General features: G+C 30.4%; 1 protein-coding gene across 3 annotated transcripts in view; it reads right to left on the reverse strand.

Moving 5' to 3' along the window:
* LOC142236983 (uncharacterized) overlaps nucleotides 1-14,853 on the reverse strand; it is a 52,600-nt gene that overhangs the window by 12,502 nt on the left and 25,245 nt on the right. For all 3 annotated transcript variants that reach the window (XM_075308270.1, XM_075308269.1, XM_075308268.1), the window contains 4 exons: nucleotides 12,662-14,534; nucleotides 1,430-1,602; nucleotides 1,036-1,335; nucleotides 818-955 (listed from right to left, as the gene is read on the reverse strand). In XM_075308270.1, coding sequence (XP_075164385.1) covers nucleotides 818-955; nucleotides 1,036-1,335; nucleotides 1,430-1,602; nucleotides 12,662-14,534 — 2,484 coding nt within the window. The remainder of the gene's footprint in view (nucleotides 1-817; nucleotides 956-1,035; nucleotides 1,336-1,429; nucleotides 1,603-12,661; nucleotides 14,535-14,853) is intronic.

Genomic DNA, 14,853 nt, shown 5'->3' on the forward strand with positions numbered 1-14,853 from the left:
TCTTTTCAAACATTTATTGGGGATTTTTGAGGAATTTTGCGATGATTTTTTTTACTGATATTTTAGAGAAAGGCCTATTTCTTTATTAGTATTTTTTTTCTCAAAAAAACTTAATTTAAAATGGGGATTTTATGTGGATTTTTTTTTGAGGGGATTTTTTGAGAAATTTATTTTTTTTTGGGAGGGAGGGATTTTTGAGGAATTTTAATTGGGGATTTGGGGGGCGAACGCGTCCCATTTTGAGGACAATCTCCACAAAACATCTCAAAAGTGGACAGTCAAACTCCCTCTAAAAGTGGAGAATTACATGAATGTTGACTATTTTATAACGTCTCTGAAGTGTACACCACCCCTCCCACATGTGAAGAAAATGTAGGCAACCGTTAACGATAACCCGGATATAATCTGAAGTATCGTTATTCCTCATTCCACATAATTTTCAAATATTTAAAAAATAATTTGTATTGTTTAATCCCTAGCGTATTAATTTTTGAATTTTATTCCGAAGAGACCATTCAAATGGATGTTTAAGGGCATTCCACATCACCAAAAAGAGGCTATAATTCCTGAAGTTACTCTCTATGTAATTTCTTATTTATGATAATTCTAACAAATTTTAGGAGATTTTTTAAACAAATATTGCGCTTGTCGATTCCATTTGACTTTTTCCATTATTTTGATTTAAAGTATCTAATCGCAACGACAGCCACAATAAAAGCTATAAATGATGTTCCAAAATTTGAATCTCTTATCTTTAGAGCTAAATTATTTATTTATTTAATTTTTGAATAAATAAATAAATAAATAAATAAATTACCTTGGACATATTGCGATAAAATGTTTTGCCATTTTGATAAAATGCTTCATATTTTTGTAAAATACATTTTGAATCCACTTGCCAGATGGTAGGCCAATCGTTTACCAAATCTGTACGTAAAACTATAAAATCACCGGTCTGTAAGGCGTAAACATATTCATGGAATTAATATTTCTGATCTAAGTATATAAAAAAAGAGGCTAAAAAGTTTTGGTTACTTTAAAATTATCCGATCCGGCGCCAGCGCCTGATGAATTTGTATAATTCCCCGAGCTACTCGCCATATCATGATTTAAGGTGTAACCCTCATTGGAGACAACGGCATTGGGAGGTGGTGGCGGTTGTTGTTGTTGCTGCTGCTGCTGTTGATGAACAGGTGATTGTTGCATCTGTTGTTGTTGCTGTTGCTGCTGCTGAGGTTGTTGCTGTAGTGGAAGTGGCTGCTGATTGAAATGTTTCCTTGGTGAACTTTTAGTACGTCTAGCCATTTTTCGTTTAAATCCCTTGCCATCTTCGCTCTTTAATATAAAACATAAAATACACAAACAAATATTACAAAATATTGTTTCTGTTTTGGTATATCGAATGGTATTAGGTTTATTGGATAATTACATCTTCTTCTTGTGGTGTCCACACGGGATCCGTATCAGAGTCAGCAAATTCATCGGGTTCTGCCATAACATCATCGGTAGGCGCCGCTGTAGCTGTCGTGCCCATTATTGCAATACTATTTGTCTTGGCCTTACGTAAACACTGTTCACGTCGTGGTGGGAGTGTTAAAGGATCTAAAAGAGCAAAATATGTAAGCGGGGGGAAAAAAAACAACAACTACGAACATCTCGACATTTTAACGCTACTACAACTCCCCTGGGTGCTTACTGGCTTACAGCTGTGATCACAATTGTTCAGCTATAACTTCATAATTCCTATTTAAAAAAAAAAAGAAACTATTGATTTTCAATTTCTAGCTCTCCTATAATTGAAAATGGAACCACAACTAAAACTGATCAGTGATCACCCACCATCTTAGACATTTTTTACCATGAAAAATTATGGTAACGTAAACAAATCCATAATTTTTTACTGTTATTTTTTGTTTACTTATTATTATTATTATTATTTTTTTTTTTCAAAACACAAAATGTTGCTCCAGGTTTTGGGAAGGGCCTATACCAAATTGTAGCCTTATAGGGTCACTAATTTTTTTTATTAAATATGTTAGAACCCCTATACAAACTAACTTTTCTATAACGAATTTCAAGGGTCTCAATATTTACTTTGCTTAGTGTTACCGTTGTGTCATTTTAGTGGAAAATTTGCCAAATTTTTTAAGCGGTAATACTTTCGTGCCAATAAATGGCATACATTTTCCATTCTTGGGCCACCTTTTTGTCATACTGTCCAACTTTTTATTTATATTCATTTATACTGTAATAGTTTTAGTACATTTTGATCCCAAATACCCTTGAAGTTGCGATTATAATCGGTATCTTAAAAAATAATCGAGATTTCGTATATTTGTGGGAAATTCTTGCCTTTTTTACCATAATGATTTCAATAGACACGCGCCTAAAAGTATGTAACAACAATTTTCTATGTTAGATAAACAGACTTAATCTCCTGAATATTAAATTTCAAGGAGTGGTTGTGAATGAAATAGATATGAAATAAATGTTAGTTTAGTGAGAATCTAAATTGAAAAGTTTAAGAATTCTATATAAAACATTGATTTAAATTGTATTTTTTTGTCAAAATTTTATTTCCTTTAATTTAAAGAAAATTTTCAGAAAATGTTATTTCTATTGAAAATGTTATTTCTATAGAAAATTTTCTGAACATTTTATTTCTATAGAAAATTTTCTGGAAATATTATTTCTATAGAAAGTTTTCTGAAAATTTTATTTCTATAGAAAGTTTTCTGAAAATTTTATTTCTATAAAATTATATAAAATTTTCTGAAAATTTTATTACTATAGAAAATTTTCAGAAAATGTTATTTCTATAGAAAATTTTATTTCTATAGAAAGTTTTCTGAAAATTTTATTTCTATAGAAAGTTTTCTGAAAATTTTATTTCTATAGAAAGTTTTCTGAAAATTTTATTTCTATAGAAAATTGAATCAATTAAAAAATTGAAATTTCAATTTTTTAATCAAGTATTTGTGTGATTGATACTATCATTTTCGTGATTGAAGACATTTCAATTAAAAAATGAATTGGATCAATTAATTTCGTGATTGAATCTAAAAAAATGTGTCAAAATTTTATTTCTATAGACAATTTTAGCAAAATTGTATTCCAATAGAAAATTTTTGAAAAATTTTATCTCTATAGCAAAATTTTATTTCAATAGCAAAATATTGTCAACATTTTATTTCTATAGAAAATTTTCTGAAAATTCTATTTCTATAGAAAATTTTGTCAAAATTTTATTTCTATAGAACATTTTTGCAAAATTTTATTTATACAAAAAATTTTTGCAAAATTTTATTTCTATAGAAAATTTTGTCAAAATTTTATTTCTATAGCAAAATTTTGTCAAAATGTTATTTCTATAGAAAATTTTCTGAAAATTTTATTTCTGTAGAAAATTTTCTGAAAAATTTATTTTTATAGAAAATTTTCTGAAAATTTTATTTTTATAGAAAATCTTCTGATAAATTTATTTCTATAGACATTTTTCTCAACATTTTATTTCGGTAGCAAATTTTCTGAAAATTTTATTTCTGTAGAAAATTTTTGCAGAATTTTATTTCTATAGAAAAATTTTTGTAAAATTTTATTTCTATAGAAAATTTTGTCAAAATTTTATTTCTATAGAAAATTTTATCAAAATTTTATTTCTATAGAAAATTCTGTCAAAATATTATCTATACAGAAAATTTTGTCAAAATTGTATTTCTATGAAAATTTTCTGAAAATTTTATTTCTGTAGAAAATTTTGTCAAAATGTTATTTCTATACAAAATTTTGGTAAAATTTTATTTATACAGAAAATTTTGTCAAAATTTTATATCTATAGAAAATTTTCTCAAAATTTTATTTCTATAAAATTTTTTCAAAATTTTATTTCTATAGAAAATTTTGTCAAAATTTTATTTCTATAGAAAATTTTGTCAAAATTTTATTTCTATAGAAAATTTTGTCAAAAATTTTATTTCTATAGAAAATTTTCTCAAAATTTTATTTCTATAGAAAATTTTGTCAAAATTTTATTTCTATAGAAAATTTTGTCAAAAATTTTATTTCTATAGAAAATTTTGGCAAAATTTTATTTCTATAGAAAATTTTGTCAAAATTTTATTTCTATAGAAAATTTTGTCAAAATTTTATTTCTATTTATTTATTTATTTATTCAGTCATCAATACAAAGGAAGCCAATAAAGGCCTATTATACATGTATTGTAGTATCTATACAAAATTTTGTCAAAATTTTATTTCTATAGAAAATTTTGTCAAAATATTTTTTATACAGAAAATTTTGTCAAAATTTTATTTCTATAGAAAATTTTCTGAAAATTTTGTTTCTGTAGAAAATTTTGTGAAAATGTTATTTCTATACAAAATTTTGGCAAATTTTATTTCTATAGAAATTTTTTTTTATTTATATAGAAAATCTCCTGATAATTTTATTTCTATAGAAAATCTTCTGATAATTTTATTTCTATAGAAAATTTTCTGAAGATTTTATTTATGTAGAAAATTTTCTGAAAATTTTACTTATACAGAAAATCTTCTGAAAATTTTATTTCTATAGAAAATCATCTGATAATTTTATTTCTATAGAAAATTTTCTGAAAATTTTATTTTTAAAGAAAATTTTGTCAAAATTTTATTTTTCATTTCATTTCATTTCATTTATTATTCTCCAAAGTAATATACACAAAGCCAAACCTGGCCTAATTAACAATATATTACAGATTTATGCGGTAATAAACTACAATAACAGGTTTATTAAGAAAAATATTAAAAAAAAATCTAAAAGAATTTAATAACAATTAAGCTAATAAATAAATATATAATAAAAATATTAGAATTAACATAAAAAAAATATATATATAAATTAATTTTTTTTTTTTAATTAAAAAAAAAAGAAAAAAGAAGACAAGACCTTGGCTCCCCAGCCTACAACAATAAAGAAATAAAAAAATATGTGAAATTATGGTCCATTATTGATGACTAGAAAAAGAAATGATTTTTATCATTGAATACATTCTTTTAAATGAAGAAAATGTCTTCGAGAAAATTCCTTAGTAGAATAAGAAAACTTTCTTAAATGAAGCGGAAGATGATTCCAGATTCTAGCGACACGCACTGTAAAAGATCGATCACAAACAGCCGTATTAAAGCGAGGGAAAATTATCTGCGGATTTCTGATTGACCTTGAAAAAATAAAACGGCTTCGGAGCAGAGGTGGAGAACCCGTATTTACTAGCCTATAAAACAACATCAAAACCTTATGCTCAATATACATAGGAAAAGGCACCCCTAGAAACTCTAATACACTGCCCGAAGTGTGATCATTGCGCCTTAAAGAGAAAACAAACCGGACAATCATATTCACTATTCGTTGTAGCCTACTAAAACAAGCCAAATTCGCACCTGATACTACTTCAATACAGTAATTAACAGAAGACATTAGTAATGAAAAACCCAATCTCTTCCTAATATGAACTGGCATAAACAAATTTAGCGAGTAAAGCCTCCGAAGAGTGGACATAACTTTCGAAAAAATAGAGTCAACATGATGTTCAAAACTAAGTCTCCTATCCAACACTACACCAAGACATCTCATCTCAGTAACGAAAGGGACTCCATAACCATTGACTTTTATATTCAATTCTACTTCAGTATTTGTATGATAAAAGAACATAGCTCTAGATTTAGAGTTATTTATGACAAAATCGTTATCACAAACCCACCGACTAACATGTTCCAAAACATGATTAATATTCATCTCAAGTTGCAAAGTAGAAGTACTACTGAAAAAAAGATGAATATCATCCGCATAAAGAAACGGAAAACATTCACCAATTGGAGACGAAACAAAAATATCATTCACATACAATATAAAAAGCAGTGGTCCAAGAACGGATCCTTGTGGGACACCACTAGAAATATGTCTAATTTCAGAATTAACACCACGTACAGAGACAAACTGTGATCGTCCAGATAAATAAGATGAGATGAGTCTGCAGGCAGTATCAGAGAAATGAAACTGAGCTCGAAGCTTCTGAATCAATTTCGAATGGTTCATCCTGTCAAATGCCCTTGATAAATCCAGACCAACTAAAACTCCATATTCACCACAACCAATAGATTCTCTGATTGCATCTGTCAAATGAAGCAGATGTGAGGCTGTACTAATTCCATGGCGAAATCCATATTGGAAATCGTTGAGCAATTTTCGATCATCTATGTACTCCTGAACAGCATCTCTCACTACATATTCAAAGAGCTTGGATAAAGAAGGCAAAATACTAATTGGCCTCAAATTCTCCACATTAAACGAGCCTTTACTCTTAGGAACAGGAACCACCTTAGCGACTTTCCATGCATCCGGATATTTACATGTCAGAATTATGCTATTAAAAAGGTGAAGCAAGAGACAAGAAATATACGGAAATATAATCTTCAGAAACTTAACAGGGATGCCATCCACTCCTACCGATGAGGGTTTGAGACTATTCATAGCTTTCTCAATATCAGACCCAAAAACACAATTGAAAGAAAAAGTATCTAATGATTCGCCTACCATTTCTCCACTCCAACCAGAAAAAGTTTGGCTGTTTACTCCAGATAATGTGTTCGAGACGAAAAAATCATTAACATAATTAACATCAATGTCAGGGACACAATCATCATCATCCAAACAACCAGAAGATCTTAACGTTGACCAGATTTGGGTATCATCCATTCTACTAAACATACCACAGTAATACCTTCTCCTCTCCGAACGCATGACCGATTTAGTCTTATTCCTGTACACACAATAAGCACGCCAATTCTCATCACTGCGGCACCTTAGATATTCCCTATAAGCTATATCTCTAAGAGATCTAAAATACCTTATTCGGCTAGAATCCAACCAAGTATCCGTCCTCGTCATCTTTCTTTTCCTTACAAGAGGAACAAATGAAAATAGATCTCTTATAAGATCAGACAATATATCAAGTTGCATATCAACATTAGATGTAAAGAAAAAGGCATCAGAATTAAAGTTATTATAGATATTGAAAAAACCATCCCAATCAATACTACGATAGTCACGATACTCAATAAATTCCTCCGAATAGCTTACTGGAAAAGATAGACATCCAAAAATGAATGCATGGTGGGAGATAGCAGGACATTGTGCCTGGTCATACATCTTAATACATGTGATATCACTAACCATAACATAGTCTATCAGGGAACAAGTGTCATGAGCCACATCAAAATGAGTGGGACAAGATTTATGGAGAATATTCATACCCAAACGACTACCAATGGAGCGCATATGCGCAGATTTATTTATATCAAATAAATTACAATTAAAATCCCCCACTATAATTATATTGGAGAACCTAGATAAAAGTTCAGAGTGCATTCTCTCAAAAACATCCACTCGCCCATGAGGTATATAAACAACACCAAACAGGAGACTTGAGGAACTGCACTGAATATCAAGGAAAAGAGACTCACAATCAAGGGAGTTGTTTGAACGAAAAGCGACTTTATACTTCATTCTCGAAGACACGTAAATACCCACTCCGCCACCTCTACCAACGGACCGATCATTACGAACAAGTGAATACCCGGGAATAGTAACCGCTTTAGAAGGTACATAAGGCTTTAGCCAAGTTTCAGAGACACCAAATGCCTTAATTCCACTGTTTACAAGCAAGCTTTTAATTTCATCCATTTTGGTGCTATAATTTGATGGACGAATACTTTGACAATTCATATGGCCAAAATTAAAATCATCTTTTAATCTACCAAATTTCCTTTTAAAATAAGACACATCATCAATAATGGGACCAAGGTTAATGTTATGAACCATTGATAATAAGGAATAAACAATTTTTGGGGAGCCTAAATTTAAATTGGATCATTACCATTTTTTTCTTTTTGTTTTTTTTTTTTTTTTTTTTGTTTTTTTTTTTACACATGAAATTGCTATAAAAACAAAAATAACCATGAAAGTTTCCCGGAAAAAGTAACTAAAAGCAATTTTAAATCTACTAAAAATATACATTTTTAATTTATAGGGTCTTCAGTAGTATTTAATAATCTACTGCATTCATCCAAGTCGAAAACCTTCTCCCCCTTATCTGGAAAGGTCACTCTGACCTTAGGCAGATCTCCATTCACAAGTACATATTTAGTGATAATTTTTTTATTCCGGAGTTTCCGGCACTTATAAAGAAGTGCAGACGAGTCTTGTGTCAAATGATCATTCAAATAGACCCTAGATAAAGAAACTCCACCAACTACCTCCTTTAGTTGAATAGGTCTACGCCGATGATAATTTGCCATTACTTTATCTCTGGTATATATTGAGTTAAATTTTACTAGAACCGAATTCCTCCCAGCAAAATAACAACTGTGCTGTATATCACGGTTCTGTATATCAATATCACACAGGCTACAAATTTTTACAATGGACTGTCTTAAGTCTGGTATATCAGTGGGTAGCCCATTCACTACGATGTTAGCTCTATTCAACCTCCTTTGAAGAACATTATTATTCTTTGTTAAACTTTTGATGTCAGCTGAAAGCCTTTTATTTATTTCAGCCAGCGAAGATTGACAATTAGCAATATCTTTCTTTACTTGTGATAAGTCTGTTTGGCAGACAACAATATCCTTTTTCATATCAGCAATCTGTTGCATTAACTCAAATTTTACCTTATTAATGATATCATGTACTTTACTTTTAAACTCCATCATACATTTATGTATTTGGGTTTCCATCTCTGCATTTAGAGAGTTTGCCAAGCTATCTAAGCGAAGCTCCAAACCCGCAATGTCATTTTTCTCTGTTGAGACCGCAGTGGCAGAGACCACCGCGGCATCCACAGCACCATCAACAGATTTACCACCAACATGACTTACAGAGTTAGATACCACAGCAGAACCAGTAGTAACATCCATAGAGGCAGAGAGAACAGGCTCCACAGCGGCTACAACCAGAGCATTCTCAGCAACAATAGGCAAATCGCTGCTACTACTTGAGCATTTGACACATGTATATACTAACATTTTGTTATTTCGAGCCTCCTCCTCAGTGAAGCCAACACAGGCAAGGTGGAAACAATCGGAGCACCCAGAACATCGCATATTATACTTCGTTTTTAGTATTTTCTCTTTGCAAATTGGACAAAGAAATATTTTAGAAGCAAGCGGCATGGTGGTAAATAAACAATCAATCAGATGGCGGCAGCTTTTGTTTGTTTACATATACTGATCAACAGGTCACAAAAAGTTGCAATTTTATGTAATCTACAAATCAAGAATAATCCAGCAGATATATGAGTTTTTCCGTTATCTGCGATGCAAAAATATTAAACTGGAATCACAATTGAACTACTTTAAAATCTTGTTTAAAACGATTTTAATTATTTTTCCGAGAGGCAAAAATTTAGTTAGTTGTTCATAGCAGTGTTGCCAAGTTTTTTTGTCAAAATTTTATTTCTATAGAAAAGTTTGTCAAAATTTTATTTCTATAGAAAATTTTCTCCAAAATTTTATTTCTATAGAAAATTTTCTCAAAAATTTTATTTCTATAGAAAATTTTGTCAAAATTTTATTTCTATAGAAAATTTTGTCAAAATATTATTTATACAGAAAATTTTGTCAAAATTTTATTTCTATAGAAAATTTTCTGTAATTTTATTTCTGTAGAAAATTTGGTCAAAATGTTATTTCTATACAAAATTTTGGCAAATTTTATTTCTATAGAAAATTTTTGCAAAATTTTATATCTGTAGAATTTTTTTTATTTATATAGAAAATCTCCTGATAATTTTATTTCTATAGAAAATCTTGATAATTTTATTTCTGTAGAAAAATTTCTGAAGATTTTATTTGTGTAGAAAATTTTCTGAAAATTTTACTTATACAGAAAATCTTCTGATAATTTTATTTCTATAGAAAATTTTCTGAAGATTTTATTTCTATAGAAAATCATCTGATAATTTTATTTCTATAGAAAATTTTCTGAAAATATTATTTCTAAAGAAAATTTTGTCAAAATGTTATTTCTATAGAAAATTTTCTCCAAAATTTTATTTCTATAGAAAATTTTGTCAAAATTTTATTTCTATAGAAAATTTTCTCCAAAATTTTATTTCTATAGAAAATTTTATCAAAAATTTTATTTCTATAGAAAATTTTGTCAAAATATTATTTATACAGAAAATTTTGTCAAAATTTTATTTCTATAGAAAATTTTCTGAAAATTTTATTTCTGTAGAAAATTTGGTCAAAATGTTATTTCTATACAAAATTTTGGCAAATTTTATTTCTATAGAAAATTTTTGGAAAATTTTATATCTATAGAATTTTTTTTATTTATATAGAAAATCTCCTGATAATTTTATTTCTATAGAAAATCTTCTGATAATTTTATTTCTATAGAAAATTTTCTGAAGATTTTATTTGTGTAGAAAATTTTCTGAAAATTTTACTTATACAGAAAATCTTCTGATAATTTTATTTCTATAGAAAATTTTCTGAAGATTTTATTTCTATAGAAAATCATCTGAATATTTTATTTCTATAGAAAATCATCTGATAATTTTATTTCTATAGAAAATCATCTGATAATTTTATTCCTATAGAAAATTTTGTGAAAATTTTATTTATACAGAAAATTTTGTCAAAATTTTATTTCTATAGAAAACTTTCTGAAAAATTTATTTCCGTAGAAAATTTTATTTCTATAGAAAATTGCCTGAAGATTTTATTTCTGTAGAAACCTTTTCTTAGGGCTATATACATATCTAAATTTAAGAGTTTAGGATAAACATTAAAATTCTTCAATTCTGCTTTGACTTTATGTATTTTTTTAGTAGATTGAATTACAAATAAAGTATGAATATGAATTTAATTTCTATAGAAACTTTTCTGAAAATTTTTTTCTATAGAAAATCTCCTGATAATTTTATTTCTATAGAAAATCTTCTGAAAATATTATTTCTATAGAAAATTTTCTGAAATGTTTATTTCTATAGAGAATTTTCGAAAATTTTATTTCTATAGAAAATTATATTTTTATAGAAAATTTTCTGAATATTTTATTTCTATAGAAAATTTTTTGCAAAATTGTATTTTTATGGAAAATTGTCTGAACATTTTATTCTATAGAACATTTTTGCAAAATTTTATTTCTATAGAAAATTTTGTCAAAATTTTATTTCTATAGAACATTTTGCCAAAAATGGCACGTGAGATTTAATTTAATAATAAAAAAACTATTTATTGTTTTTTAATGTATGAATTTTTAAAGGTCCAATGTGTGTCATTATTTCAATTATTGCATAAGTAATTCAGTTATATTTCCGAATCAGCAGAGAATGACTTTTCAGCACTATATCTGGTTTTTCCAAAATAACATATTATTTGCTGTTTTAACAAAAAATAAAAAATAGTAGTTTTTCTGTCTGTTGAAAAACAGCAGTCAGTGTCCTATGAGGTTACCGCCATAGAAAATATGTTAATTAATATTGAATATTGTTAGTAGTAAATGCTGTAAAAATGCCCAAAATTAAACAATAAAACAAAGAATATTTTTTTTAAATATAATAAAATTAAAATAAGGCAAAATAAAATAAATGTATGTACTTCCAGCATACACCAACCAAAACATCATAATTACTCCTCCGCACATACCGCAAATAGCCACATACCATACCATACCACCACATATTTATCTCACACAACCACATAAAATTTCCCTTTTTATCATAAAATCTTTGTTTTTTTCCGTGCAGCCAGCCAGCATTGGGGTAATAGTAAAAACAACATTTACATAGAAGAGTTTTTATTATTTTTGATTGCTTTTTTTTCGCTTGACTAAATAAATAAATTTTTTTCTTTTTGTTTTAGATTTTGGAAAATAAAAAAAAAAAAAAAAAACAAAAACAAAAATACTTTCGAACTTTAACAATAATTAAAAAATATATATATTTTTTTTGATTTGTAATACCTTTGTACAAGACTAAACCATGAAAACAAAATGAAGAAAAACGGAATTGCTAGGAAGCTAATTTTTATACAAAATCGAATATATTTCATTATATTCTCATAATGGATGGTTTGGAAGCGGAGCCGAATTTTTTATGTATCTTTTTAGCTTCTTCAACTTTTTTATAGGAATCTATCTTTTTTTGAAATATATCTGCGAGGAGAGATTTGTATAGTAGAAAATAATTTCTGACAATAAATATATAGCTTTTGTATGATATATATAGCAAGGGAGAGAGAATATGAATATGTCCTTAGAAAAAAGACTCTGCTCCTCTATTTATCTCTATTTATATATTTTGGATATATATTTATTTTTGTTTTTTTTTTTTTGTGTAATTATTTATAACGATTATAGTGGTTGTGGTATGACAAAATATAGCTTGTTTTTTATTGCAGTTCTGTTTTTTGTTTGTAGTATGTCACTCTTTATATTAACGCCATGACCAGAGAAAATTTAAGAAATGATGGTGATTGTTGTGTGGTACGCTAGTGGCGGCGGAAGAGGAATTATGGTGAGGAGCTGTAGTAGTAGTAGTAGCAGAGTTGTTGTTGAAAGCATGTAATGGACTACGGCTACGAGAAGAAGAATTTTGTTGGTCAAGTAGCAACATACCTTGACTGGAACCGCCAGCACCTGAGGCAGTTGATGATCCGGGTGATGATCCAAAACCTAGCTGAGCACAGTATTGCTGTTGTTGTTGCTGATGATGTTGCTGCTGCTGCTGATGTTGTGGATGTTGTCCATAGGGACGGAATGATTGCTCATGCTGTTGTTGTTGTTGCTGATGATCCGAGTGTTGAGGGTGTTGCTGTATCACCGATGTACCTGTATGGGAATTCGAATTTGTGTTTGATGTTTGTTGAGCAGCAGCTGCTGCAGCCGCAGCCTGCATTTGTGCATGTGGTCGCTTTTTAGGTAATATTTGTGTTTGTGATAGAATTTTGATTTGATGACCATCATCGCCAGTTACTATTTGACCTTGGGCACCATGGGGATCTAGATTGCCAGCCATATGAGCATTGGACATTGTCTCATCTGTTCCCGATGGAATATTTTGTGTTTGTGCTTGGTTTTGCTGTTGTTGTTGTTGTTGTTGTTGTTGTTGCTGTTGGGCTTGTTGTTGTTGATTTTGGTTATTTTTGCCACGCTTGTTGCCACCACCACCACCAGCGCCTCCACCACCACCACCACTTCCACTTCCACCACCACCAACACCGCCCGGACCACCACCAGCACCCCCTGCAGCACCACCTACTCCCGTCTTCTGATAATTATTCTTGCGACCACCTTTCGCCGTAGACGATGTATCCTCTTCACGATCACCTTGCAAGAACTTTAGATAGCTGTCCATAAACTGTGTCTTTTTTTCACCTATCGATGTACCAACAACAGGCTTTTTCTCTGGAGGCACATAGGCTGTCGAAGACGATATTAGCGATGTTGTACTATTGCCCACACCAGCATTTGTGGAACTGCTATTCGACAAAGAATTCGATTTTGCACCCAATGATTTATCGTCACTATTACTATGGGGATTGTAAATGCCGATATTTGTTGGCTTCGTACTTGCATTGCGTGATTCACTGGCACTGGCATAGCCCTGTTTGGGCGTTGAATCGGCTAGAAAATCCAGCTCTTCTTCTATATTGGGAACAATGACTTTATTACTGGCTGCTTCTTGGGCAGCTTGCTGTTGTTGTTGCTCCTCTTGTTGTTGCTGCTGTTGCTGCTGCTGTTGTTGCGTTGTTGCATGCGACGCAGACGACGACGAGGAAGCAGAAGAAGGCTGTGCAGTTACGGCGGCGGCAACGGCTGCAGCAGCTACAGCCTGTTGTTGTTGGGCAGCAGTGGCTTGTTGGATTTGCTGTTGGTGTTGATTGAGATTATACAGGGTGTGTTGTATGGCACCTGCCGTCTGTTGCATACAGGCTGTGTATTGTGAGGCAATTTGTTGTGTGAAATTTGGATAATACGACGATAGGTTGGTTAAATGTGATTGGGCTTGTGATGATTGCAAATGAGCGGGCTGTGGCACTTGCTGTTGCTGATGTCCTGTAGCTGCAGCTGCCGCTTGCTGCTGCTGTTGCTGCTGTTGTTGTTGCTGTTGTTGTTGCTGCTGCTGCTGCTGTTGTTGCTGCTGTTGTTGTTGGGCATGAGGATTTACGTATGTTGGTATATTTATAGCCGGCACTTGAACAGCCGGCGTTGTTGTATTATTTTCCTGTTTCAGCGCTGTAGTATTCCATTTATTATTGAAATCGTAATATGTGGCCTGTTGTTGCTGCTGCTGTTGTTGTTGTTGCTGCTGCTGGACATGCTGTTGCTGTTGTTGCTGCTGATGATGACTTGCAGCTGTTGTCTCCTGCTGTGCCGGTTCAGCCTCATAGTCATTTGTTATAAGCGTCTTTTTAGGCTGTCTCTTTCGTGGTGTCTTAGTGGTTTTTGTCACCATCTGTTGTTGCTGCTGTTGATGTTTCTCCTCGGCCTGCAATAAAAAGGAAACTCCGATTAATAATTTCCTTAGGCCAAGCGAGCAAGCAAAAGCTTGAATTTCGTGAAGAGAACCAAAACAAGCAATTTTACGCCACTTGATAAGAAGAAAATGTGTAATTTTCCTTTTCTGTATGTGCGTGCGTCTGTGTGTATGTGTGTTTATGTATATATATATATATAAATATTTAAACAATTATTTATTTTATACATATATGTATATATGAAAAATTGAAATTTTTTAAAAAAGAAATTGTATTACAAGATTTCTTACGCTCATCTTCCTCAACATGGCATACGTTTTTTTTTATTGG

Source organism: Haematobia irritans, chromosome 4, assembly GCF_050003625.1.
Source record: "Haematobia irritans isolate KBUSLIRL chromosome 4, ASM5000362v1, whole genome shotgun sequence".
Taxonomy (NCBI): domain Eukaryota; kingdom Metazoa; phylum Arthropoda; class Insecta; order Diptera; family Muscidae; genus Haematobia; species Haematobia irritans.